The sequence below is a fragment of the Peromyscus californicus genome, unplaced genomic scaffold, assembly GCF_007827085.1.
Source record: "Peromyscus californicus insignis strain IS unplaced genomic scaffold, ASM782708v3 Scaffold_5__1_contigs__length_169319896, whole genome shotgun sequence".
Lineage (NCBI taxonomy): Eukaryota > Metazoa > Chordata > Mammalia > Rodentia > Cricetidae > Peromyscus > Peromyscus californicus.
In genome coordinates this window covers 25,092,536-25,116,726 of record NW_026294573.1, presented here as the reverse complement: position 1 = coordinate 25,116,726, position 24,191 = coordinate 25,092,536, and the positions used below count along the sequence as shown (strand labels likewise).

Here is a 24,191-nt window from a genome sequence, read left to right as displayed (position 1 = left end):
AGTCAGGGACTCACAACCCCTGGAACTGGAGTCAGATTGTTGAGAGCTGCTGTGTGGGTACTGGGAACCGAACACAGGTACTCTGGAAGAGCAGTTAAGAGCTCCGAACTTATGTAATGCAATATTATATAATTGAGGATGACCTTGAACTTCTGATCTTCTTGCCTCCATCTCCCAGTTTATGAGGAGCTGGGAATCGAACACAGAGCTCCATGCACCTGAAGCAAGCACACTGCCACCTGACCTATATCCTCAGCCCTGGAAAAAATGATTTCAAGAATATGTTGGATATTTTTACTTTTGAAAGTTTTTAGCAAATAGAATGAATAGGTTAAGATAAAATTCATGATGTATATTAGATAACTAGACAATTGGAAATTTCAATTTACATTATCGTGTGTGTGTGTGTGTGTGTGTGTGTGTGTGTGTGTGTGCATGGTGGTGTGGTAACAAAGCTGCAGATATACAAGAATAATAGAGGGCAAAGAAATTAAATTAACTTCCACTACATTCAACTTGTGGCTTCCCCTCTCCCTGTCTAAGCATGACAAGAATGCGCGCCATCCCACAAAGCATGCTTTAACATACAGGGTTAAACAGCATTTGATAGTTAAGCAAGGAAGCAAATGCTATCTGTGGATGGGATTTTCTGCCTGTCCCGAAGTGTCTGTTATCGGCGTAAGCCTGTCAGGACTGGTTTCTGATCTTACCCAGCCATGGGGGAACTAACTTCATTCCACGTCTCTGTAAAGTGGAGCCTGCTTCAGGTCCTTCCTAGCCTTCAAATCCTTTGGAAGTCCTGTCTTAGAGCGGTCCTGCCTCCTGGGGTGTTGACTAGCTCACATGGTAGCCAGAAGCCAGTCCAGAAGCTACAGGGCCCTCTCCATTTGTCACAGTAATATTTTCCCTCTATCATACTGAATCAACCAAACAATAGTGATTTGCTGTTGGTTTAAATCTAGTCTTAATTGACAAATAGTAATTTTTTTTCCTTTTTTCAATGAGCAATATTACTCTTTAACTTTCCTATGTAGACACTGATATTTTAAAAGTTAGGAATGCTTGAGTATCTGAAACATACTTTCTAAAGACTGGGATATTATGCAATGTATTTTCTTGGTTTTGTTTTTTAACACAGGCTAGCCTCAAATTATACGCAGTTGAAAGTAACCTTGAAGTCCTGATCTTCCTGCCTCCACTTCCCAAATGCCACAATGCCTGAAGAGGTGGTGCTGAGGACCACATTACCTTTTTTTTTTTTTTTTAAGATTTATTTATTTATTATATATACAGTGTTTTGCCTGCAGACCAGAAGAGGGCACCAGATCTCACTACAGATGGTTGTGAGCCACCATGTGGGTGCTGGGAATTAACTCAGGTCCTCTGGAAGAACAGCCGCTGCTGTTCTTAACCTCTGAGACATCTCTCCAGCCTGAGGACCACACTATCAACAGAGCTACATCTCTAGCTCGTAACTGTGCACACTGTGTTTACAGATCTGAACAAAGCAGGTAATTCAAACACTGCTGGTGTCTGGAGTCACAACATTTGGCAAAGGCACGGAGTTTCAGAAATTATTTAAATTGCGTATAATCAGAAGTTCACTGCTGTGGGGTCACAGCAAAGGCAACTTGGACAGGAAAGCCTTTGCTGAGGCTGTAAACGCCGGTTGGGGGGGGCTCCCACCTGCCTGTTCTCAGAGCCCCCTTCCGTCACCCACAACACTCTGTTATAACTGCTTTACCTTAAAAGCAGTGATTGTAGCCGGGCGGTGGTGGCGCACGCCTTTAATCCCAGCACTCGGAAGGCAGAGGCAGGAGGATCCCTGTGAGTTCGAGGCCAGCCTGGTCTACAAAGTGAGTTCCAGGAAAGGCGCAAAACTACAGAGAAACCCTGTCTCAAAAAACCAAAAAAAAAAAAAAAAAAAGCAGTGATTGTGCTGGCTCAGTGAAGAAAATCTGAGTCTGGTCCATTATAAGAACATCATAAATAATTGTTGGGCAACTGTTAAATAAATAACCAGTTATCGTCACTTAGTGATGTGCAGCCGAAGCAGCCAAGGGGACTCATGCACTTCACGACACAGCAATCATGGAGCACAGTGTTTGCTGGGTCCTGGGTGAATGCAGGTTCCCATCAAACTCTGATTGGTGGAACCTGCAGAAGTTGCCAATCATGTCCCTATAGTAAGACATATATACCTGTACAGCATACATATGACTATGAGCACCACGAAAAAATTTATGATTTTGGGGCTGGAGAGATGGCTCAGAGGTTAAGAGTACTGACTGATCTTCCAGAGGTCCTGAGTTCAATTCCCAGCAAAACCATCTATAATGAGATCTGGTGCCCTCTTCTGGCCGGCAGGCATATATGCATGCAGAACACTGTATACATAATACATAAATAAAATCTTTTAAAAAAAATTTATGATTTTTTTTTTCGAGACAGGGTTTCTCTGTGTAGCTTTGTGCCTTTCCTGGAATTGCTTTGGAGACCAGGCTGTCCTCGAACTCAGAGAGATCCACCTGCCTCTGCCTTCTGAGTGCTGGGATTAAAGGCGTACGCCACCACCGCCCGGCCTGATTTTTTTTTAAAGACAGGTTCTTAGTATCCCAGGTAGGCTCAAACTTGCTATGTAGCAGAAGATGAAGTTGGACTTTTAAAAATAATTATTTTATTTTATATGTATGGGTGTTTTGCCTGCATGCATGTCCGTGGACCACTTTCATGCTTCAACTGTTAACAGAAGAGAGTAACAGATCCCCTGGGAGTGGAGTTACAGATGGTTGTGAGCCACCACAAGGGAACTGAGACTGAGCCTCGGTCCTCTGAATGTGCAGTCGGTGCTCTTCTCCCTTAGCCAGTAAGCCATCTCTCTAGCCTGATACATTAAAAAAAGATTTACTTATTATAACACGTTTCTATATTATTATATATGGGAGCTTTGTCTATATGTACATCTGTACATCAGAAGAGGGCATCAGACAGTTGTGAACTGCCATGTGGGTGGTGGAAATTGAACTCAGGACCTTTGGAAGAGCAGCAAGTGCTTTTATTTTTTCTATTATTTTTTTTTCCCCTCTGGAGCTGAGGACCGAACCGAGGGCCTTGCACTTGCTAGGCACGTGCTCTACCACTGAGCTAAATCCCCAACCCCGCTTTTATTTTTTATTTTACGTATATAAGTGTTTTGCTTACGTGGGTATCTGTGTACCATGTGCGTGCCTGGTGCCCACAGAAGTCAGAAGAGGGCATCGGATTCCCTGGTACTGGAATTACTGATGGTTCCAAGCCATCAAGTGAGTGCTAGGAATCAAACTCAGGTCCTCTGTAAGAGCAGTTAACGTTCTTAACCACTGAGCCATGGCTCTAGTCTCACATTTTTTTTTTAAAAGAATATTTTTCATGTAAATATTTTGATCATGTTTCCTCCTCCAATTCTTCAAGGATTCTCCCCACCTCCCTACCACCCAACTTTATGTTCTTTCTTACCTCTCTCTTTAAAAACAAACAAAGAGGGGCTGGTGAGATGGCTCAGATGTCAAGAGCACTGGCTGCTCTTCCAGAGGTCCTGAGTTCAATTCCCAGCAACCACATGGTGGTTCACAACTACTTCTGAGATCTGGTGCCCTCTTCTGGCCTGCAGGCAACATGCAGGTATATACACTATATACATAATAAATAAATCTTTAAAAATAAAAACAAAAACAAATAAAAGACAAAATAAAACAAAACAAGAAACATCCTACAAAAAACCTCCCACACACACAAAAAAAAACCCAAAAACTGAAAATGAGGCTGGGGCTGATGTTGCACACCTTTTTTGTGTGTGTGTGTGTGTGTGTGTGTGTGTGTGTGTGTGTGTGTTTAGAGACAGGGTTTCTCTGTGTAGCTTTGTTGCTGTCCTGGATCTCACTCTATAGACCAGGCTGGCCTCGAACTCGCAGAGATTCCCAACGCATGCGCCACCACCGCCGGCATGTTGCTCGCCTTTAATGCCAGCACTCAGGAGGCAGAGGCAGGCAGATCTCTGTGAGTTCGAGGTCAACCCGGTCTGCAGAGCGAGCTCCACGATTCATTTGCTTTCCGTATGAGATTTTGACCTTTAGTTACCATTTCTCATTCTGTTCCCGACAACCCGATAAGAGTCATACATCTTAAAATATAAATAAATAAAATTTCAAAAGGGGAGCCGGGTGGTGGTGGCACACATCTTTAATCCCAGCACTCAGGAGGCAGAGGCAGGCAGATCTCTGTGAGTTCGAGGTCAGCCCGGTCTACAGAGCAAGATCCAGGACAGGCTCCAAAGACTACACAGAGAAACCCTGTCTCAAAAAACACAAAAATTTCAAAAGGGGGGGGGAGTGTTGAAGAGATGGCTCAGTGGTTAAGAACATTGGCTGCTCTTCCAGAGGTCCTAAGTTCAATTCCCAGCAACCACAAGATGGCTCATGACCATCTATAATAGGATCTGATGCAGGTATATATGCAGAGCACTCATACATAAATATAAATAAATAAAATTAAGAGTCACTCATTTACTTCGTTGTTAGGCAACATTATGTATGGTAAAATAACCCCTACAGCTGGAATGAGAAAACTACATTTTTTTTTTTTCCGAGACAGAGGAAAAATTATAGGTCTTATTTACATTCCTTCCCAACCCTCAGAGAACTAGGTTCCTAAACATGCATTTTGTGTGCAGTCTGTATCTTAGCCCCATCTGTGCGCTATATCTACTGTGAGACAAATTATCTTTTTGTGATTGTGGACTGAATGTGCCAGAGGGATGCGATAATATAAACTCAGTCACTAGTGGTCAGTGTTCGGCCCACTGTAAATTTACCTATAAAACTGTCGTCATGGACAGTCAGAACTACGCGGTAAAACTCTGCCTTGAAAAGCAAAAAAAAAAAAAAAAAAGGTGACCATGGGCTGCAGGTGTGGGTCAGTGGTGTGCTTGCTTAGCATGTGAGAGGCCCTGGGTCCAATCCCCAACACCCACCCCTAACACTTTTTTAAATCATTAACACCATGAGTTAAACCCTCAAGATATTGGGATGATAAATACTGGCCACCCAATGTGAAAGCATGTTTAAAAGGGGACCAGTTCATGACAGTACACACCAAGGATGTATCTCTCTTTAAAAATGACAGAATACAGCGACCTGGTTATTGTAATGTACATTACACGAACTCCAGTCAACGAGGAATGAACAATCTGAGATATCCCAGAATATTAATACAATACACACGCTGGGCTCAGCAGTCGGTTTTCCTCCCAAGGTTCTGCCACCGTGAGGCAGTCGTTGAACAAAATTGGCCACGTACGGTGGCTTGTGTCAGCACCCAGGAGGCAGAGGCAGACAGGTCTCTTTTTTGAGTTTGAGGCTAGCCTGATTCACAGTGAGTCCCAGCTGAGGTGAGGCAAACAGTGAGGCCCGGACTTAAAACAATAAAACGAAAACACCAAATCGGGAAAAGGTCAGGGACAGGAATGAACGACTCTGGACATGTAAACCAGAGTCGGAGTCTATTCCTTTCTTTCTCAATTTTGCTCCTACATGTACTTACGTGTGACTATGTGCGTGCGAATATGTGCACAGGAATGCCGGTGCCCCCAGAGACCACAGGCATCAGATGCTCCTGGGGCTACAGTTACAGGCAGCCGGGGTGCTGGGAACTAAACTTGGGTCCTATGCAAGAGCAATAAGCTCTTAGCCACTAAGCCATCTTCCAGCCCATCAATTTTATTTTTTAATTTTTGGAGACAGGCCCGTGTGGGGCTGGAAATGGTTTTGTAGGCCAGGTTGACTGCCGCCCCTTGCTTCTGCCTCTGGAGTGCTGGGATTAAGGGTGTGTGCCACCATGCCTGGCTGATACAGCTTCTCAAGTATTCCACACTGGCCTAGAACTTGTTTGGTAGCTGAGGTTGACCTTGAACTCCTGACCCTCTGGCTTCCTCTTCCCTAGTGCTGGGATTCCAGGTGTTTCCTATCACACCTGGCTGAATGTCTAAGTTTCTCTGTCATAAATCTACATCAGACATTGGGCAAGCAGTGAAACACCTGCTCTCAGAAACAGAACTCAAAATTTGTTTGTTTTGTTTTGTTTTTTGAGACAGAGTTTCTCTGTTTCTCTGTGTAACAGCCCTTGCTGTTCTGGAACTCTCTTTGTAGACCAGACTGGCCTTGAACTCACAGAGATCCGCCTGCCTCTGCCTCCTGAGGGCCAGGATCAAAGGTGTGCGCCACCCACCTCCAGTACAGAACACAAAATTTAAAAATGAAAGATCATTTTAAAAAAACCTACTTTATCATATATCTAGAATTTCTCAGCCTTGGAACTATTGATTTTTTAAAAATGTTTATATTATTTTGAGACAGTCTCATTCTGTATCCTTAGCTTGCCTAGAGGTAGCTATTTAAATTAGGCTGCCTGGAACTGACCGAAATCTGCCTGTCTCTACTTCCCTGGATGCTGGGATTAAAGGCATGTAACCTATGTAAGATGGTTCAGCAGCATCCCTGGCCTAGACCTACTGGATGCAGAAGTTCCCCTTCCCCGCTTCTGACAATCAAATGTAACCTAGACAATGTCAAATTTGTATGTAAGACAAAATTATATCCAGCTGAGAAGCACTGTCGTACAGTGAAATCTCTAAAGCGATTTTTTTCTTACCCAGAGACCTGAAGAGGTGACAAGATAGCTGAAAAAGATCAGTCATGGAGCTGGAGGGATGGCTCAGAGGTTACGAGCACTGGCTGCTCTTCTAGAGGTCCTGAGTTCAATTCCCAGCATCCTCACAGTGGCTCACAACCATCTGTAATGAGATCTGGTGTCCTCTGCTGGCCTGCAGGTATACATGCAGGCAGAATACTGCATACATAATAAATAAACAAATCTTAAAAAAAAAAATCAGTCATGGCCCTACCCAAGGAGGTAGGGAGCAGGCAAAGAGGTTGAATTGTGAGGTAGAAAGGTCATATTAAAACAGAAATAGATTAAATACAGAGTAAAAATATCAAATATAATTCCCGTGAGATAAATGTATACATCCATTTGAATTTCCTTTCTGTGAAGATCTCTCTCAGTTTATTAAAGACAGCTCTGGCTGGCCTACAACTTGTTTGTCGACTGGGCTGGCCTCAATCCTCCAGCTTCTGCCTCCTCAGGACTAGGTTCACAGATGTGGGCCAACAGGTCCTACTGGAAATAATATTTTTGTTTCAGGCAAGAAAAGTATTTCTGGACCCTGATAATATTCGATGTATAACTCTTGATTTAGTCAGTTAATTCGTTTTACAATGCTGAGTACTGAATCCACCTCCACCACTGAGTCACATCCCCAGCTCCATTTAGTCATTCTTCAGATGACACGTGGTAGAAGCCTGGCTTAAAAACTTTCAATACCTTTAATACAATTTCAAAACTGTATGCATTTAATTTATCTATTTTTGAGACAGAGTCTGACTATGTATCACTGACTGGTCTAGCACTGTGTAGACCAGGCTGGCCTTGAACTTATAGAGATCTGCCTGCCTCTGCCTCTAGAGTGCTGGGATTCACTTTATTAGCATGCGCCACCAGGCCTGTCTGGTATCAGTCTTTATATGATGTGGCTCCCGAGGCAGCCACACCTGGGCTGGTCCATGCCTTGTTCAAGAAGATGAAACCACTAACTGGGTGTGGGCATCCCAGCAACATCAAAATGTCATCACTGTTTCAGAGAGCTGTCCTAAGACTCTCCTACTAAGTACAATTTAAATACCTTTCCAGGGGCAGGGGATGTAGTCACTTGATGAGAGAACACTTGTCTAACATGAACAAGGTCCTAGATACAACACCGACCACTGAGAAAACCAAAATGAAACCAAAAGATTTGCTTACTTTTTAATGGCTTTTTTTTCTTGTAGACAACACACAATTAGGTATCTATTTATTGCAATCCCAGGGATTGGACCCAGGGGTACCTCCAGTCCTGCCATGGGTGGTGACGCATACCTTTAGTCCCAGCACTCAGGAGGAAAACTAGACAGATCGTTGTGAGTTCGAGGCCAGCCTGGTCTACATAGTGAGTTCAGGGCAGCCAAGGCTACATAGAGAGATCCTGTCTCAAAAATAGACAAACACTTTAACCCTTCAACGACCAGACAATACTTACAAGTCCATTTGTAAATTCTTCTGATTAGTTATTGTGTAAGAGGCAGAAAGAAGGCCGCAGCACGGGTGAAAAGCAGACTGGCCTTACAACCTGTGCTAGCCAGCTCCTTCCTTCTAGAAGGTCTTCTAATAGTTAAAAGACCTAGAAATACATTAGACAGGCCTGCGCTCCTTCCCCGCCCCCCAAGGTGGAGGAATGTCAGCAGGACATACATTTTCAGGTTGCACTGAGTTGTCTCTTGGAAATGACCGAAGAAAGCAGGGGAGCACTTTGAGTTTTGCCCAAACAACTTGTTTTATGATCTCAGAATGGGGTATTGGTGTGTACATAATCGTCAAATAGCTTACCGGACAGAGGGACACTTCCTGGACCTGGCTCACAAGGCTCTCTTTTGGGGTCTCATGTAATTTCATCCAGCTGGACCAGGACGGGGCCCTAATGAACTTGTAACTCATTTAAGTGTTTGTCTGCACATAGCTACCTTTAGAAGTACAGTCTCAGATTTAGGGAGTACCTTTTCTGATCATGTAGTCGGCCCTGCCTGCTTTTGATCAAAGCAAGTCAGAAAATTAAACTGTGGAATTTGTTATGAAAAGCTTGGCAGACTGATGTTCTGACAGCGAATTTTGCCACCTCTTCAGAAAAAGGTAACGATAAAAGAATGTAAAAGATTGAAAGAGTGCTCATCAGGGAGATTTTTTCTTATTTTCCTCCTACCCAGAGTCTGCTTCTCAACAGGGAAATTAGGAAGCCTCGGGGTCAACCTTGATCCACTCAGCACCAAGATGAGGCCAACAAAGCCCTCAGAATCCATGCTAAAAAATTATCAGTCTTTTGAGTCACAACATCCAGACTCTGGCACGTAGTCCAACAAAAATACAAGTGCAAGCTGGGCAGTGGTGGCGCACGCCTTTAATCCCAGCACTCGGGAGGCAGAGGCAGGCGGATCTCTGTGAGTTCGAGGCCGGCCTGATCTACAAAGTGAGTACCAGGATAGCCAGGACTGTTACACAGAAAAACCCTGTCTTGAAAAACCAAAGCCCTGCCCACCCCAAAAAAAAAAGTATAACAACATTGCAACATTAAGAAGGGGAACAGCCCCTAAGTTCCACAAAATTAGACAAACGCTGTAGTACAAGCAATACAACCTCTAAAACCTCTCTCCCATCAATTGACTGCTACGTAAGTGTCGCTCGGTCTGGTAAGCTGGACCGAATGTGTGGCTTGTCGTCGTCGGCCTCCTCCGCAGCCGGGTCATTCTCCTCACCAGACTCCACGTAGATGGGCCAGTCGTCCACGTCGCTCTTCTCGTGGCTTTCGGATGCAGCCTCCACCAGGCTGAGGTGCACGGGCACCAAGTCGTCATCCTCATCGTGCGCGTCGGTAACACACGTACAGCTGTCACACAGCCCGAAGCGCCGCAGCCCCTGGGACAGGTGGCTGGTGAAGGTTCTTCGACAGCCCTTGCAGATGATTGGACGGTTGGATCTGTGGACCTGTCATCACAAGTGGACACGGTAAATGTCACAGAAAAGGGGTCGAGGAGCCGGAGAGACGACTCGGCAGTTAGGAGTTCTTGCTGAGCAAATGGAAATGCGTTGCTCTCCCACCCCTGTGTGCTGAGTCTGGTGGAAAATTGGGGATACAGCTTACCCTACATCCACATCAGGGGGAAAGGCCCCCAGTCTGCCGGCCCCGGCAGGTCTGGCCTCATGACAGCCATCCTTGAGCAAAAACTAAGCTTCTTGGAGAATTTCTCTGTTCCCACGCCAGTGTTAACTTTCTAAGCATCCGGTTAAAAAAAAAAAAAAAAAAGTCACCAAATTCTCTAAAAACCTGGGGCGGGGGGGGGGGGACACGACAGAGAAGTGAAAGGCAGGCTGACCCTCCGATCAGGAAGTGGACACAGCCGGGCAGCCGCATCACCGACACTTACGCTCAGGGCGTGGCTCCGGAGGTGCTCCTGCCGGGTGAACCTCTTGCCACAGGTCTCGCAGGGGTAAGGCCGCTCGCCTGTGTGCGATCGGATGTGCCGCTTGAGGATGCCCTTCTGCTTGGCAGTGTAAGGGCAGAAAGGACACTTGTGGAGCTTGATGGGGACCACCAGCACGTCACCTGAGGAATCCAACGGACCGTAAACAGCAACAACCACTGGCACCTTTGGGGGGGGGGGGAGACTGGGAAACCCCATCATCCCAGACAGAGAGGGAGGCCACCAACGCTACCTGCTAGCCAGCGGCAACTCTGGCTGGTTCCCCAAAGGTCAAAGGTCAAGTCAGTTAAGTGGGCTCCCCCCCCCACTCCCTTTTCCTTCTCTGTGCTAGAGACTGAAGCCAGGGCCTTGCGTGTGGTACACAAACATTCTATCACTAAGTGTCATCCCCACATACCCAGCTTGGTTTTTTGGTCTTGAGCATTAGGCTTTAATGGCTGAGACATCTCTCCAGCCCATAAACTTTTTTTTTCTTCCGTTGTTTATTTTTTATGCTGGGCAGTGATGGTGCAGGCCTTTAATCCCAGCACTCAGGAGGCAGAGGCAGGCAGATCTCTATGAGTTCAAGGCCAGCCTGGTTTAAGAGTGAGTTACAGGACAGTCAGGGCTGTAGAGAGAGAAATCCTGTCTCAAAAACAAAACAAAAACAAGGTGGACATCTCTTGAGGTGCAACATCTGATATTGTCCTCTGGTCTCGACATGCACTCTCGCGCGCGCACGCGTGTGCTCGCGCACACACACACACACACACACACACATACAGTACACAAAGAAACAATAGTCTATATATAACAAGTACTCAATCAATATCTATTGATAGTGGTGGCAGTAATGACTGTAGGTGGTCGCAGTGGCAGCATGACAGAGGTGACAATCATGACGACGGGGACACACACACACACACACACACACACACACACACACACACACACGGGAGACGGGACACGGGGGGGGGGGGGGGGGACGGGACACAAGGCACAGATAAATGTTGGTAGAGAGAAGAATGCCTGTGATCAAAACTCACCCGAGTCCTCTCTATACCAGTCATTCTGAACGTCCATCACCGAACTCATGGCCACTCCTGCCCCTTCCAGTCTCCCCTCCAAACTATGAGAAAGGTGATGATCTGAGTCATCTTTGCTCTGGACAGCACCACTGTGCAGGAGAGCCTCCAGAAACTGCTTCACGTGGTAGCTGCTATACGTCAAGTCCAAGGCCTGGTTACTGGACAGGCCTTCCTCCGCATGGGCCAGGGGCGTCACATACTGCCGCAGCCGTTCGTCAGCCTCCCCCTCCGCCCTGGCAATATCAAATTCCAGCTTGGGTTCAACCCGTCTGGGCACAACAGAAAGGTCACTGTCAGAGGAGCCAGAGCCCTGGCTGTCTTTCACCACCAGTTCCAAGGGATGGCAGTCCTCGCAAGGGGATACTCGTGTACGCTCCACGCTCCCTTCTCCCTCTCCTGGGGAGGAGACAAAGCTCTTGGTACAACAGGAAGTCCCCTCCAATCCTGAACTTGGACTCCCGATGTCTATCTGGCGAGCTGCAGCGGCCGCAGCTGCAGCCGCGGCTGCTGCCACGGCTGCAGCCACAGCAGCCTCCTTCTCCATCTTGCGGCAAATGTCAAGGGATGACCTGATGTAGGCCTTGCAGAAGTTGACCACGTCATTCATCTGCAGGTAGCTGGCAGCTGACATAACTTCAATCACATTCTCACCACACAAGTCCAGCTTCCCAGAGTAGAGGAAATCTAAGATGGTGGAGAAGGCGTCGGAGGTGACGATGTCCAAAGAGGCTGTGCTGTGCCGCCCACTGTCCTGAATGTAGTGAATGAGCAGGGCACGGAAGTAGCCACTGTTAGCGAACAGAATGTTCCGGTGGGCCTTGAAGATGCGCCCTTCCACGATGATGCTGCAATCACAGAAAAAGTCCCTTTTCCGCTGCTCATTCAACTCCCCCAAGAGCTTGGCACCATAGGCCTGTGCCTCCATTTCTCCACCAGCCGCTGCTGCTCTGGAGGGGCCTGGAGCTCTGCCAAGATTTTTATTTAAGTTAATTCACGAATCCCAACCTTACTGTTCTGGTGGAAGATCCACCAACACCCATCCCCCATGTCTTCCCCCAAACCCGCCCCTTCAAAGCCCACCAAAATCACCCAGAAGGCTTTACCCATTAAACCGGGCCTTTTCCTAATTTGGTCTGATCTGGATTGCTGCCTCGGCGGAGTGGCCTCCAGGGTGGAGAAAACTTATCACTTACCATAAGCTGTTCTCATTTTGTTTTGATTTTCTGTAGCCTGGCCTTGCATTTTCTAAGTAGCCAAGGATGGTCTTGAACTCTTGGGATTACAGGAGTGGTCACCACCCCCAGTTTATGTAGCGCCCGCACCCACGCTGCCTGTGCGCAAGGCCAGCATGTTCATATATATCACATATTCTATTTAAAAACACTGGCTCAGGGCTGGAGAGATAAGAATTAAGAGCACTTGTTGCTCCTGCAGATGAACTGGGCTCAGTTCTCAGTACCCACATGGTGGTTCACTACCATCCTTAACTCCAGTTCCAGGGTTTCCAAAAAAAACTCAACCAACCTCCACGGGTACCAAGCATTCATGTGGTACACATATATACATGCAGATAAAACACATAAAATAAACGAATCTTTAAAAAAATTCTTTTTAAACCAAACCACTGGTTCAATGGTTTTCATGATTGTGGGGAGCCCAAAACAGCCCAACCACACAGCTGCCATGACAGGCTTACTGGCAGGAACCATTCGGTTCCCAGGAAAAGCCATAAGCTAACCCCACCCAGGGAGAGCCAGCATCTAAGGGGAAATACCTGACATTCCAAACGTTCTGTTCCAACCATTATAAGATATCACAGGTGTCCTTTAGCCCAAGCACACACCCATTTCCCTTTTACCAAGATGACCCTAGACGATTAGGGTCCTGAACCCTGGAAATCCCCTCATCTTGTATAATATTAGCGGGACCAGCTTTAATATTATACATCCCAGAGGCTCAGGAGAGAGAACTACTAACGGTGAGGACTATTTTCAGGAAATACAATCTCAGCACACCGAGCTCTATAGTCCACTTGCTTTAATTCCTCTGGCATAACATCCTATTTACACAGCTTCAGTTCTGTTCTCGTGCCTAGCTCCTTTCTTGCCTGATTTCTCTCTATACTTATCTACTACTCCCTCTAAGTTCCATCTTAATTCTCTTGTCTTAATTCTGCCTCATCTAGGTCCTTTTCATCTTGTTCTTACCCAGCTAGTACTTCCCCATCTGATTCTTCCTCATCTTCCATCTCGTCCACACGTACTCTCCTTATCCCTCTCTGTTCTCTCCGTTTTCCACGTTCCTCTTAAGTCTCCCAGGAATCCAGTTATAAACCCAAGCAATAGCAAGCTCCTGATCAAGCAAGGTCACCAGGCTTGAATTCTACAGGGTCATAAAGGCAGGTAAGAATTTTCCTCAGGCAGTGACTAGGTTTCCAGGGTCAAAGGGAGGGGTGATAAGAATCACACAGAGGAAAAAATAAATAAATAAATAAATAAATAAATAAATAAATAAATAAATAAATAAAAAATTTAAAAAAAGAATCACATAGAGTGGCAGTAATTGTTAATTATCATTTGCAACCCAAAAGGGAAGTGACCAATGGGGAAATGAATTAACTAAAGGCTAAATTCGGGTAATATCTAAGAAGAGGGATCTTACATGCTCCACTATAATCTTAAACGTGATTGGTAGAAAATGTTAAGAATCTATAAGTTGCTAGGTCATGGGAGAAAATAAAACTGTCTTCTTTTTTCCTGTGGCTCCTCTGTCCAAGCTATCTGCCGTTTTTCTGCAGGGTGGGGGAAGATGTGCTCGATCGCTAGGCAACCTGTGTACAGCTAGATGCCTCTGGTGATAGTTAAAGGGAGATCTGGAACCAGAGGTAAGGCTTGGGAAAGGAGGAAGTTAAGCTTAATTGGCACATCCGCCAGGCCTTCTCAAACAGGTAGTCTGGACACTTAAGTCTGTTCTTAGAGAGTACAGAGGTATCTCTGATAAGGTACTTTCCTCCCTCTGGGGATGGACCTGGCCGGATGCTGCCAATGACGATAATTACAGGGGTTCTGGCTGTGCGTAGCTGTCTCGCAGGTTATCTAAATATTCTTTTAGTAGAGGGGGAATGGTGCCCAATAAATGATGGAAAAGCTACAATAGCACACAAGAAACTCACAGCAGGAAACAGCTGATAATCAAAAGCCAAATATCACCAAGGCTCCTTGAGCCTCAGCCTGACCTCTGGAAGGCCCTTGGCTTCTTCCAGGTATTAGCTTTGTCATAATCAGCTGAAATCCTACTTGGTATAGTTCTGCAGCTTGCAGCACCCTCACCCCCCCCCCCCCCCCCTGCCCGGGCTCAGCACTCTCTAATCTTACCACATCGGACACACAGAGGGTCCAAACCGGAGCATGAATAAAGGCTCTTTGCCTTTACACATGGTGGTCTTTTGGGGTCCCCGCAATCTGAGCATAACAATGATGTAGACTGTTTAGAATCTAACATATAACTGGGTTAAAAGATAAAAAAGAGCCGGGCGGCATGCCTTTAATCCCAGCACTCGGGAGGCGGAGGCAGAGGCAGGCGGATCTCAGTGAGTTCCAGGCCAGCCTGGTCTACAGAGTGAGTTCCAGAATAGGTAGGACTGTTACACAGAGAAACCCTGTCTTGAAAAACAAAACTTAAAAAAAAAAAAAGAACAAAAAGGGCTGGAGAGATGGCTCAGAAGTTAAGAGCACTGACTACTCCAGAGGTCCAAAGTTCAATTCCCAGGAACCACATGGTGGCTCACAACCATCTGTCATGAGATCTGGTGCCCTCTTCTGACGTGGAGGCATATATGCAGGCAGAACACTATACATAATAAACAAATCTTAAAAAAAAAAAAGTAATGCTAGCTAGCTGCATGTGGGCACAGTACGCGTGTTTTACATGGATTCTTTCTACAACTTTCTATAAAAACCTTGAGAGGAGGAGAAGAACAGGTATGTTGGTACATAACCTGTGATCCTTGTATTCACGATGGGACCCTGTCTATAAATAAACAAATGGGGGATGGAGAGGGCTCGGTCATTAAGAGAACTTGCTGCTTTGGGGCAGCTCATAACCACTTCTTTTTTTTTTTTTTGGTTTTTCGAGACAGGGTTTCTCTGTGTAGCTTTACGCCTTTCCTGGAACTCACTTGGTAGCCCAGGCTGGCCTCGAACTCACAGAGATCCACCTGGCTCTGCCTCCCGAGTGCTGGGATTAAAGGCGTGCGCCACCACCGCCCATCATAACCACTTTTAACTACAGTTCCAGGGGATTCAATACCCTCTTTTGGCCTCCATAGGTACTCATATACATACAAATAAATAAAAATATTATCTTCCAAAAAATGTAAAATAAAAACCAGCTGGGTGATGGTGTTGTACAACTTTAATCCCAGCACTCTGGAGACAGAGGTAAGCAGATCTCTGAGTTCAAGGCCAGCCTGGTCTACAGAGCAAGTTCCAGGACAGCCAGAACCACACAGAAAAACCTTGTCTCAAAAACAAACAAAAATAAATAAATAAAAACAAGTGTAATTTTGGCATTTGAGAGGCAGAGACCAGAGCATCAAGAGTTAATCATCTTTTTTTTGCACTTATTTATTTATACTGTATGTGTATGTATATATTTATGTATGTGTGTATGTATGCATGCATGCATGTATGTATGTAATGTATATATGTATGTATGTATGTATGTGAGCATGTGGGTGCCATGGAGCAGACGCAGAAGTCAATATTCTTTTCTTTGACCATATCGGTTCTGGAAACTGAACTCTGATCACTAGGCTCAGTGGCAAGTGCATTCATACTGGGCCATCTCACCATCCCCACGATCATCTTTGACCACATAGAGAGTTCAAAGCCAGTTTGGCCTAGCATTACGGCTGTCTCAACAAACAAACAAAAAGGCTGGGAATGTGGTTCAGTTAGCAGTGTCTGCCTAGCACCTATAAAGGCCCGGGTTCCATCCCCAGCCCTCCATAAACCAAATGTGGTGGCAGATGCCTATAATCCCAGCACTAGTGAGGTAGAGGCAGGAGGATCAGGAGTTCAAGGCCACTGTCAGCAATATAGCTAGTTCCAGGTTAGCCCATAACACAACAGCCTATCTCAAATAAACAAATAAATCCCTTGTAAGTCCTAATTTTGTTTCTATTTTTCTGATAAAGAAATCAAAGATAGGAAATGACCTGGCTATGACAGAACACAGACTCAAAACTGGCTTTGTTGGTGTCCAGTCAACGGATCTGAAGACTGTGTTCTAGGTTCAAGTGACACGGTTTCCTTTTCAGTGTCCTGATCTGTACATAGAGATTAGCCAGCAGCCTCAACTCTTATCTTCTGAGGCAGGAATGGCCCCTGTGGTAGTTTGAATGTAACTGGCCCCCATAATCTCTATTAGGAAGTGTGGATTTGTTGGAGGAAGTGTGTCACTGTGGGGGCGGGCTTCAAGTTTCCTATGCTCACGATACTGCCCAGTGTCTCAGTTCACTTCCTGTTGCCTGCAATATGTAGGACTCTCAGCTCCTTCTCCTGCACGGCGCCATGCTCCCCATCATGATGATAATGGACTAAACCTCTGAAACTGCAAATGAGCCACCCCAATTAAATGTTTTCTTTATAAGAGTTGTCATGGTCATAATGTCTCTTCACAGCAATAGAAATCTTAAGACATCTTCTACCACTATTTTGTGGGAAAATCTGATAGATTCTTGGCCTGTCAGCATACACACCCCCTTCTAAGGGTCCTGGTACCCCTTAGGCTGCTACACTTATTCTTCCGCCACTCTTGGCCAATGTGAAGCTGGCACCATCCAGCTCAGGCTCCAGGTGTATCAGCTGTCATGTAGGCTAATACAATCAATGTATCTTACTCTCTCACCATCACTGACTCAGCAGTGGGATTGCAGCCTGATCATAACCAATGAAAAGCAATGGAACCTTTGTTGGGCATCTGAAAGGGGCACTCGGCTCTGGAACTCATAGAATGTGAGGAATGTGCTGCTAAGCCACCAGAGGAACCAACCTAACAAAGATGATAGCCTGGAACCTGGGGACACTAGCTTAGCCCTGGCTCAAGCTGTGCCAGAACCAATTAAGTCCCTTTTTGCCTTAGTGACTGAACCCTCAGTGACTGAACTCTACTACCCTTGGTTAACATCTTCCTACTACCTCAGCCCTGGCCGGCTCTGTCAGAAGACAGCACGCTCTTTAAAGGCATAGGTGTGTCTTATTAAATCTGACGGCACTCACAGCACTGGACAGAGCGAGTGCTTTGGATAAAGGGTGTTTGCTAAGTTAAAAGGTACGCTCCTATTTTTAACTGCCAGGCAGAACACATATAATCAAGCTTAGAATCTTCCCAGTGGTGAGGAACATGGAGGGGCTAGCTCTCTGCTCCAAGCGCTCCCTCCCTCTCCCATCAAACCGCAGCCATCCATTAACCACCCTTTCCATTACCTTCTGACCCATTGAGCTCAGAGCAGTCCTGACCACAAATGCAGTCAGCTCTCTGTAGCAGTGGCTTCTACATCCGTGCATTCAGTTAACCCTGGACTAAACACATTTGAGGGGAAAAAGTCAAACCTGCTTTATTTTTATCTATCCATCCACCCATCCATCCACCCATCCATCCATCCACCCATCCACCCACCCATCCATCCACCCATCCACCCACCCATCGTGGGGGGATACTAGGGGACACCTGTGCCACAGCATTCATGTGACATTCAGAGAACAACCTGTGGAGGCTGGTGCTCTCCTACCGTGTAAGTTCCTAGAAATCAAACTCGGGTCATCAGGCTTGGCAGCAAGCACCTTTACCCACAGAGCCATATCGCAAGCCCAATTCCTGTATTTTTAGGTTCATTTTATTGTTTTTTTTTTTTGTTTTTTTGGTTTTTCGAGACAGGGTTTCTCTGTGTAGCTTTGCGCCTCTCCTGGAACTCACTTGGTAGCCCAGGCTGGCCTCGAACTCACAGAGATCCGCCTGGCTCTGCCTCCCGAGTGCTGGGATTAAAGGCGTTTAGGTTCATTTTAAACTCAACAAAATTATATCCTAATTTTAAAAAGTTTCCTCATCCAAAGTAGTTAAAGCAAACACTATTTTAAAAGGAAGAACACTGTCCTGGGTCTGTAGAATTCTTTTTTTAAACATGCTTTATTTTTATTGTGTGACTATTTTACCTGCATGTATGTCTGACGGCTTTCCATGTACCCAGTCCCGTGGGAGTTCTAAGAAGGTGTCAGATCCCCTGGAACTGGAGTTATAGGTGGCCATGGAGCCACCATGTAGGTGCTGGGAATTGAACCCAGGTCCTGTGCAAGAACAGCCACTGCAATTAACCACTGAGCTGCCATCTCTCCAGCCACTGAGGCATCTCTCTAACCACTGGGCCATCTCTCTAACCACTGAGCCATCTCTCTAACCACTGAGCCATCTCTCCAACCACTGAGCCATCTCTCCAACCACTGGGCCATCTCTCCAGCCACTGGGCCATCTCTCCAGCCACTGGGCCATCTCTCCAACCACTGGGCCATCTCTCTAACCACTGGGCCATCTCTCTAACCACTGAGCCATCTCTCTAACCACTGGGCCATCTCTCTAACCACTGGGCCATCTCTCTAACCACTGAGCCATCTCTCCAGCCCCACAGCTATAGAATGCTACTGCTCCCAAATCAACCCAGGACATCTCCCACTACGTCCTCACTCCTTTTGCCGGCCAGCCTCATACACCTAACAGCTGTTGCTCCTGTCTCTGACAATCAAAATACTAAGGGACAAATGGGGTCTAGAAAAACTACCTTTTTTTTTTTTTTAAAGACAGGACCTTGCTAGGTAACCCTGGCTGGCTTGGAACTCTCTATGTAAACCAGACTAGCCCAAACTTGCCTTGGCCCTCCTGTCTCTGCCTCCAGAGCGCTGGGATCCTGAAAAACACATTTAAATAGTCACTTTCATCTCTTGTAACTCGAAAAGCAGACCAGCCAAATTGACAACATCAGATCTTTGTGCCGATACCCTGTGCGCTTGGGGGTATAATTTAGACATCATTTTAGAGAGGGAATTTGGCAATATTTATTTGGCAAAACTTAAAATACAAGCCAGGAGCTGGGCAGTGGTGGCACACACCTTTATTCTCAGCACTTGGGAAAGGCAGAGCCAGGCAGATCTCTGTGAGTTCGAGGCCAGCCAGGTCTATAGAGTGAGTTCCAGGACAGCCAAAGCTGTTACACAGAAAGACCCTGACTTGGAGGGTGGCGGGGGGGGGGGGGGGGGGGGGGGGGGGGGGGGGGGGGGGGGGGGGGTGGGGGGGGGATATATGCAAGCCAGGTGTAGTGGCACACACTCATGGTCCCAGCTACTGGGAAGCAGAGGCAAAGGGACAGTTTCAGGTCAGGAGTTTGATGCTGAGAAGTGAAGCATTTTAAGACCCCCATCTCAACAAGAACTCCAATGCCTTTGCCTCCACATTCATTGTTAAACTTACCCCTCTGGCAGCATCCTACAAACGTTGAAGTGTGAATTCAGACAGATGCACTGTACAACTGTCTCACCATGTAGCCATGGCTAGCCTAGAACTTACATCAATCCTCCAGCCTCAGCCTCCCAGGCAGATGCACTACCATGCACTCTCACAAAATTAGAAACAATTTAAATCTCCATCAACAGGGAACAAGTTAAATGAGGTTTCAGTTGCAAGGTAGAGGAGCATGAACATATTATTTAAACAGGATGAAAATGAAGTCCATGGTGCCCTCGGAAACATCACATCAGATAAAGCCAGGAGACCATGAAGACAGGGATTTCATGGGTTGGTGTGGTTCCACCCCCCCACCCCCACCCCCCACCCCGCTCCCAATAACAAGATCTACCACAAAAGACTTCCAGAACTACCATCCTGTCCAAAGGCCACGACCACCTTACACAAAAAAGACTACCTTGGGGCTGGAGAGATGGCTCAGCAGTTAAGGGCACTGGCTGCTCTTCCAGAGGTTCTGAGTTCAATCCCAGCAACCACATGATGGCTCACAACCATCTTTAATGTGATCTGGTGCCCTCTTCTGGCCATTCAGACCGAGCACTGTATACATAATAAATGAATGAATAAATAAACAAACAAACAAATAAATCTTTAAAAAAAAAAGACTTCCTCAAGGATGTCTTCCTGGCACCTGCCTGTTTAGCATTTGAATAGACAACATCATTTTTTTTCTGTGTGTGGAGGTGGGTTGTCTGTTTGTTTGAGACAGGGTTTCTCTGTGTAGCCCTGGCTGTTCTGGAACTCATTCTGTAGACCAGGCTGGCTTTGAACTCAAGGAGATCCTCCTGCCTCTGCCTCCCAAGTGCTGGGATTAAAGGTATGCACTACCACTGCCCGGCTGACAACATTCTTGTTAATGATCTTTGTAGCAAGGATTACTGTTTCAAACTACTTTATATCATTCCTATTTTGCCTTTAAACTTTTCCCTTTGACTCCACCCCCTGAACACGCACAGAGTTAACTATTCGGATTCCCACTGCTCTGCTAATCAACTCCCAAATGAACTATCTACTCTTTAAAGAATCTCTTGATTGTTGAGCTGGAGAGGTGGGTCAGTGGTTAAGAGCACCCACTGCTCTGCCAGAGGACCTGGGTTCAATTCCAAGCAGCCACATGGCGGCTCACAACTGCCTGTAACTCCAGTGCCAGTGGAACCAGTGCCCTCTTCTGGCTTCTGTAGGCACCAGGGGCACACACATGGCACACAAATGTACACGCAGGCAAAACACCCATACGAAAGAAATTAAATGAATAAGATTAAAAAGACACAATCATCTAGAACAACCTATAGTCAACTGAAAATGTCACCAAAATATACAAATAAATAAAAAATAAAACAAGGTTAAAAAACTATAGTGTATGTGTTTACTGACATATAGTGAAATTATTTTTCTGGAAAATTATACAAGAAGGATACAACAGCAGAAGTATTAGGGATAAGAAGTATATCAAAAGACCCTTCCATTTTCACTTCAAACTTTCCTGGTCAGGTGTGGGGTACACATCTTTAGTCCCAGCCAGGAAGGATGAGGCAGGAGGATCACTTGAGCCCAAACTTGGTACATAACCAGACAATACTTATTTACACCAGCTCGGCTGCTCTCTGGTGCTTCATCCCCGGGCTGTGCCGAAAGCCACTATTTCTCACTGAGAAGCCGCTAAACGCTGCTCTCACACACAGTTACCCACGCACTCATGGCACTCGGTCTACCCATGTTCCAATTCAATGCAACAGTCACTAACTATTGGGCCAGTGAGACAGTTAAGCAGAGAAAAGCACTTGCTACCACGCCTGATGGCCTGAGTTTGATGCTCAGAGCTCATGGAGGAAGGAGAGAACCACCTCCTAAAAGCTGTACTTGGACCCCCACATGAATCTGTACACACACATAAAACAAATAAACCTAATTTTAAAAAAATTAGCCAGGCAATAGTGGCACACACCTTTAATCCCAACACTCGGGAAAGCAGAGGCAAATGGAGCTCTGAGTTCAAGACCAGCCTGATCTACAGAATGAGTTCCAGGACAGTCAGGGCTACATGAGAAACCCTGTCTCGAAAAAGCAAAAATTGGGGTTGGGGATTTAGCTCAGTGGTAGAGTGCTTGCCTAGCAAGCGCAAGGCCCTGGGTTCGGTCCTCAGCTCTGGGGAAAAAAAAGAAAAGAAAAAGAAAAAAATTAAATAAATAAATTAATTAATTAAAGCCAATTACTAAGTACGGGGGCTGGAAATGAAGCTCAGATGGCCGGTATTTGTCTTCCTTGCACAAGGTCCTGGGTTTGATATCCAGCACTGGGTAAACTGATCTCGTGGTGTAAGCCTCTCCTGGACCCTTGAGGGAAATCTAGCCAGGCTACAGGACTTTCAATCAAGAGTCAAAAGCGGGGGCTGGCAAGCTGGCTTAACAGTTAAAGAAAACTGTTTTCCAAAGGACCTGAGTTAAATTCCCATTGCTCGAACCAGGTGGCTCCCAACTGCTGGTGACTGTGCTCCAGGGTTATCCACATCTCTGGCCTCCGTGGGCAGCAGCATTCCAAGGCCCAGACCCACACACATACATAAAAAAAAAAAAAAAAAAAAAAAAAAAAAAGGCAGCCTGACTTTCGCTTGTCCCCCTTTTACTCCCATTCATTTTGCTTTTTTTTAAAGATAGACTCTGGCTATGTAGACCAGGCTAGCCTTGAACTTGCTTCCATCCTCCGCCTCTGCCTCCCCGGTCCTAGGATTACAGGTGTGCACCACCACTGCCTGGCCAGCACCCTCTTTCCAACAACTCTCCTGCAGTCCCACCAACTTGAGAATAAAAATTGCTAGAATTTCCTGTGCATCATTCATTAAGAAGCGCTATTTACACAGAGAGAGATCCAGGAAAGGCGTAAAGCTACACAGAGAAACCCTGTCTCGAAAAATCAAAAAAAAAAAAAAAAAAAAAAAAAAAAGAAAGAAAAAGAAGCGCTATTTAATCTAAGCACTGGGAGGCAGAGGCAGGTGGATCTTTGTGAGCTCGAGGCCAGCCTGATCTACAGAGAGAGTTCCAGGGCAGTCAAGACTACACAGAGAAACCTGCCTGGAAAAGCAACCCCCGCCCACCAAGAGCGCTAAGCAAACTCCTTGACCAGCATGTTAGCCTTACACTACCACAGTGCAGAGTATTTTCAGTTTTCAGAGGTGGAAACTGAGGTTCAAAGATACAGATTACACGCCCAGGATTTCGAATCCATATTCAACTGATTCCAGACAGGAGATCGTTAACCACTGTTTATAGATCTCCCCAAACCCGGTAACAAACCTGGCGCTAATCAGGAAGCCACTCCCTCCTCCGACCTACGCGAAGGAGGGAGACAGCAGCAGAGCTTCCCTTTGCAGGGGTAGAATTTCTGACCAACTGCATCTTCGGTTCTCCTGCTCAACTGCTCTCAAGACAGAGGCAACAATCCATCCTGAGTCAGACGACCTGAGGAGGCCACTGGAACCAGGTACTGGGCACAGTCCCTGGTGTCTGGCTGTGGAAACCGAGGCCTTGCCTCTCCCGTGTCTTCCCACTGGCAAAGTGACCATCGCCGAGGCGGCCACTGGCCAAGCCTGGCCAAGCCCTGGCACTCAGGTATCGTTCAGGATCAGAACGAGCAGAAGCTAGAACTCCCACATGGACCACACGGGGAGGGCCACCCACAGCCAGGGAGGGGGCACGTGCCGCGTGTCCGCCCTCCCCAAGCAAGAAGAGGGAGGGTCTGCCCCTCCGCGCAGCCGGGGTCCAGGCAGTTGCTGGGCCGGGAGGTCCAAAGCTGGCTGCGAAAGGCAAGCGTGCTTGCCACCCACACCCGGTCCCCTGAGCCAGCCTCCCGAGGTGCCCTCAACCAACTTTTCCCCAAAACCAACGAAAGCCGCTTCGGCACCGGATGCTGGGTTCTCACCTGGCACGGGTTCCAGCCGCCGCCAGCGATCTGCGCGTAGCGACACGCCCCCCTTTTCATTCACCTGCGCCCTCCGGAGAGGGGCGAGGGAGCCGGCCAATGGTGGGAGACCTTGGGCTGAAGAAGGCGGGCCCTTCAGCCAGCAGGTTCGTCAATGGTCCCGGCACCCACCTCTGGAGGATGCGCTCTGAAGGCTCCAGCGTTGATGGGGTGATGGGAGTTGTGGTCTCAGCTCTCTCTTTCAAGGAATGAGCTAGTGGACAAAACTACAAGTACCAAGATGCCCAAAAGGTAAGAATCAGCGCTTGTGCTGGGTGGTGGCGCACGCCTTTAATCCCAATGCTCGAGGCAGAGGCAGGCAGATGTCTCTGAGTTCGAGACCAGCCTGATCTACAGAGTGAGATCCAGGACAGGCACCAAAACTACACAGAGAAACCCAGTCTCGAAAAAACAAAAACAAAACAACCAAAAAAAA

The 24,191-nt window shown here is 46.6% G+C and overlaps 1 protein-coding gene across 2 annotated transcripts; it reads right to left on the bottom strand.

Moving 5' to 3' along the window:
• Positions 1-1,911: 1,911 nt before the first annotated feature.
• Zbtb8b (zinc finger and BTB domain containing 8B) lies at positions 1,912-23,920 on the bottom strand. Of its 2 annotated transcripts, none has more exons than XM_052717801.1 (4): positions 23,717-23,920; positions 11,186-12,192; positions 10,104-10,282; positions 1,912-9,663 (listed from the first exon to the last, which is right to left on the bottom strand). In XM_052717801.1, exons 2-4 carry the CDS (start codon positions 12,150-12,152, stop codon positions 9,346-9,348), a joined length of 1,464 nt encoding a protein of 487 aa, XP_052573761.1. In that variant the 5' UTR covers positions 12,153-12,192; positions 23,717-23,920; the 3' UTR covers positions 1,912-9,345. The 2 variants fall into 2 exon arrangements, with proteins under 2 accessions (XP_052573761.1, XP_052573762.1); XM_052717802.1 differs by lacking the exon at positions 23,717-23,920 and adding an exon at positions 23,092-23,698.
• Positions 23,921-24,191: the final 271 nt, after the last annotated feature.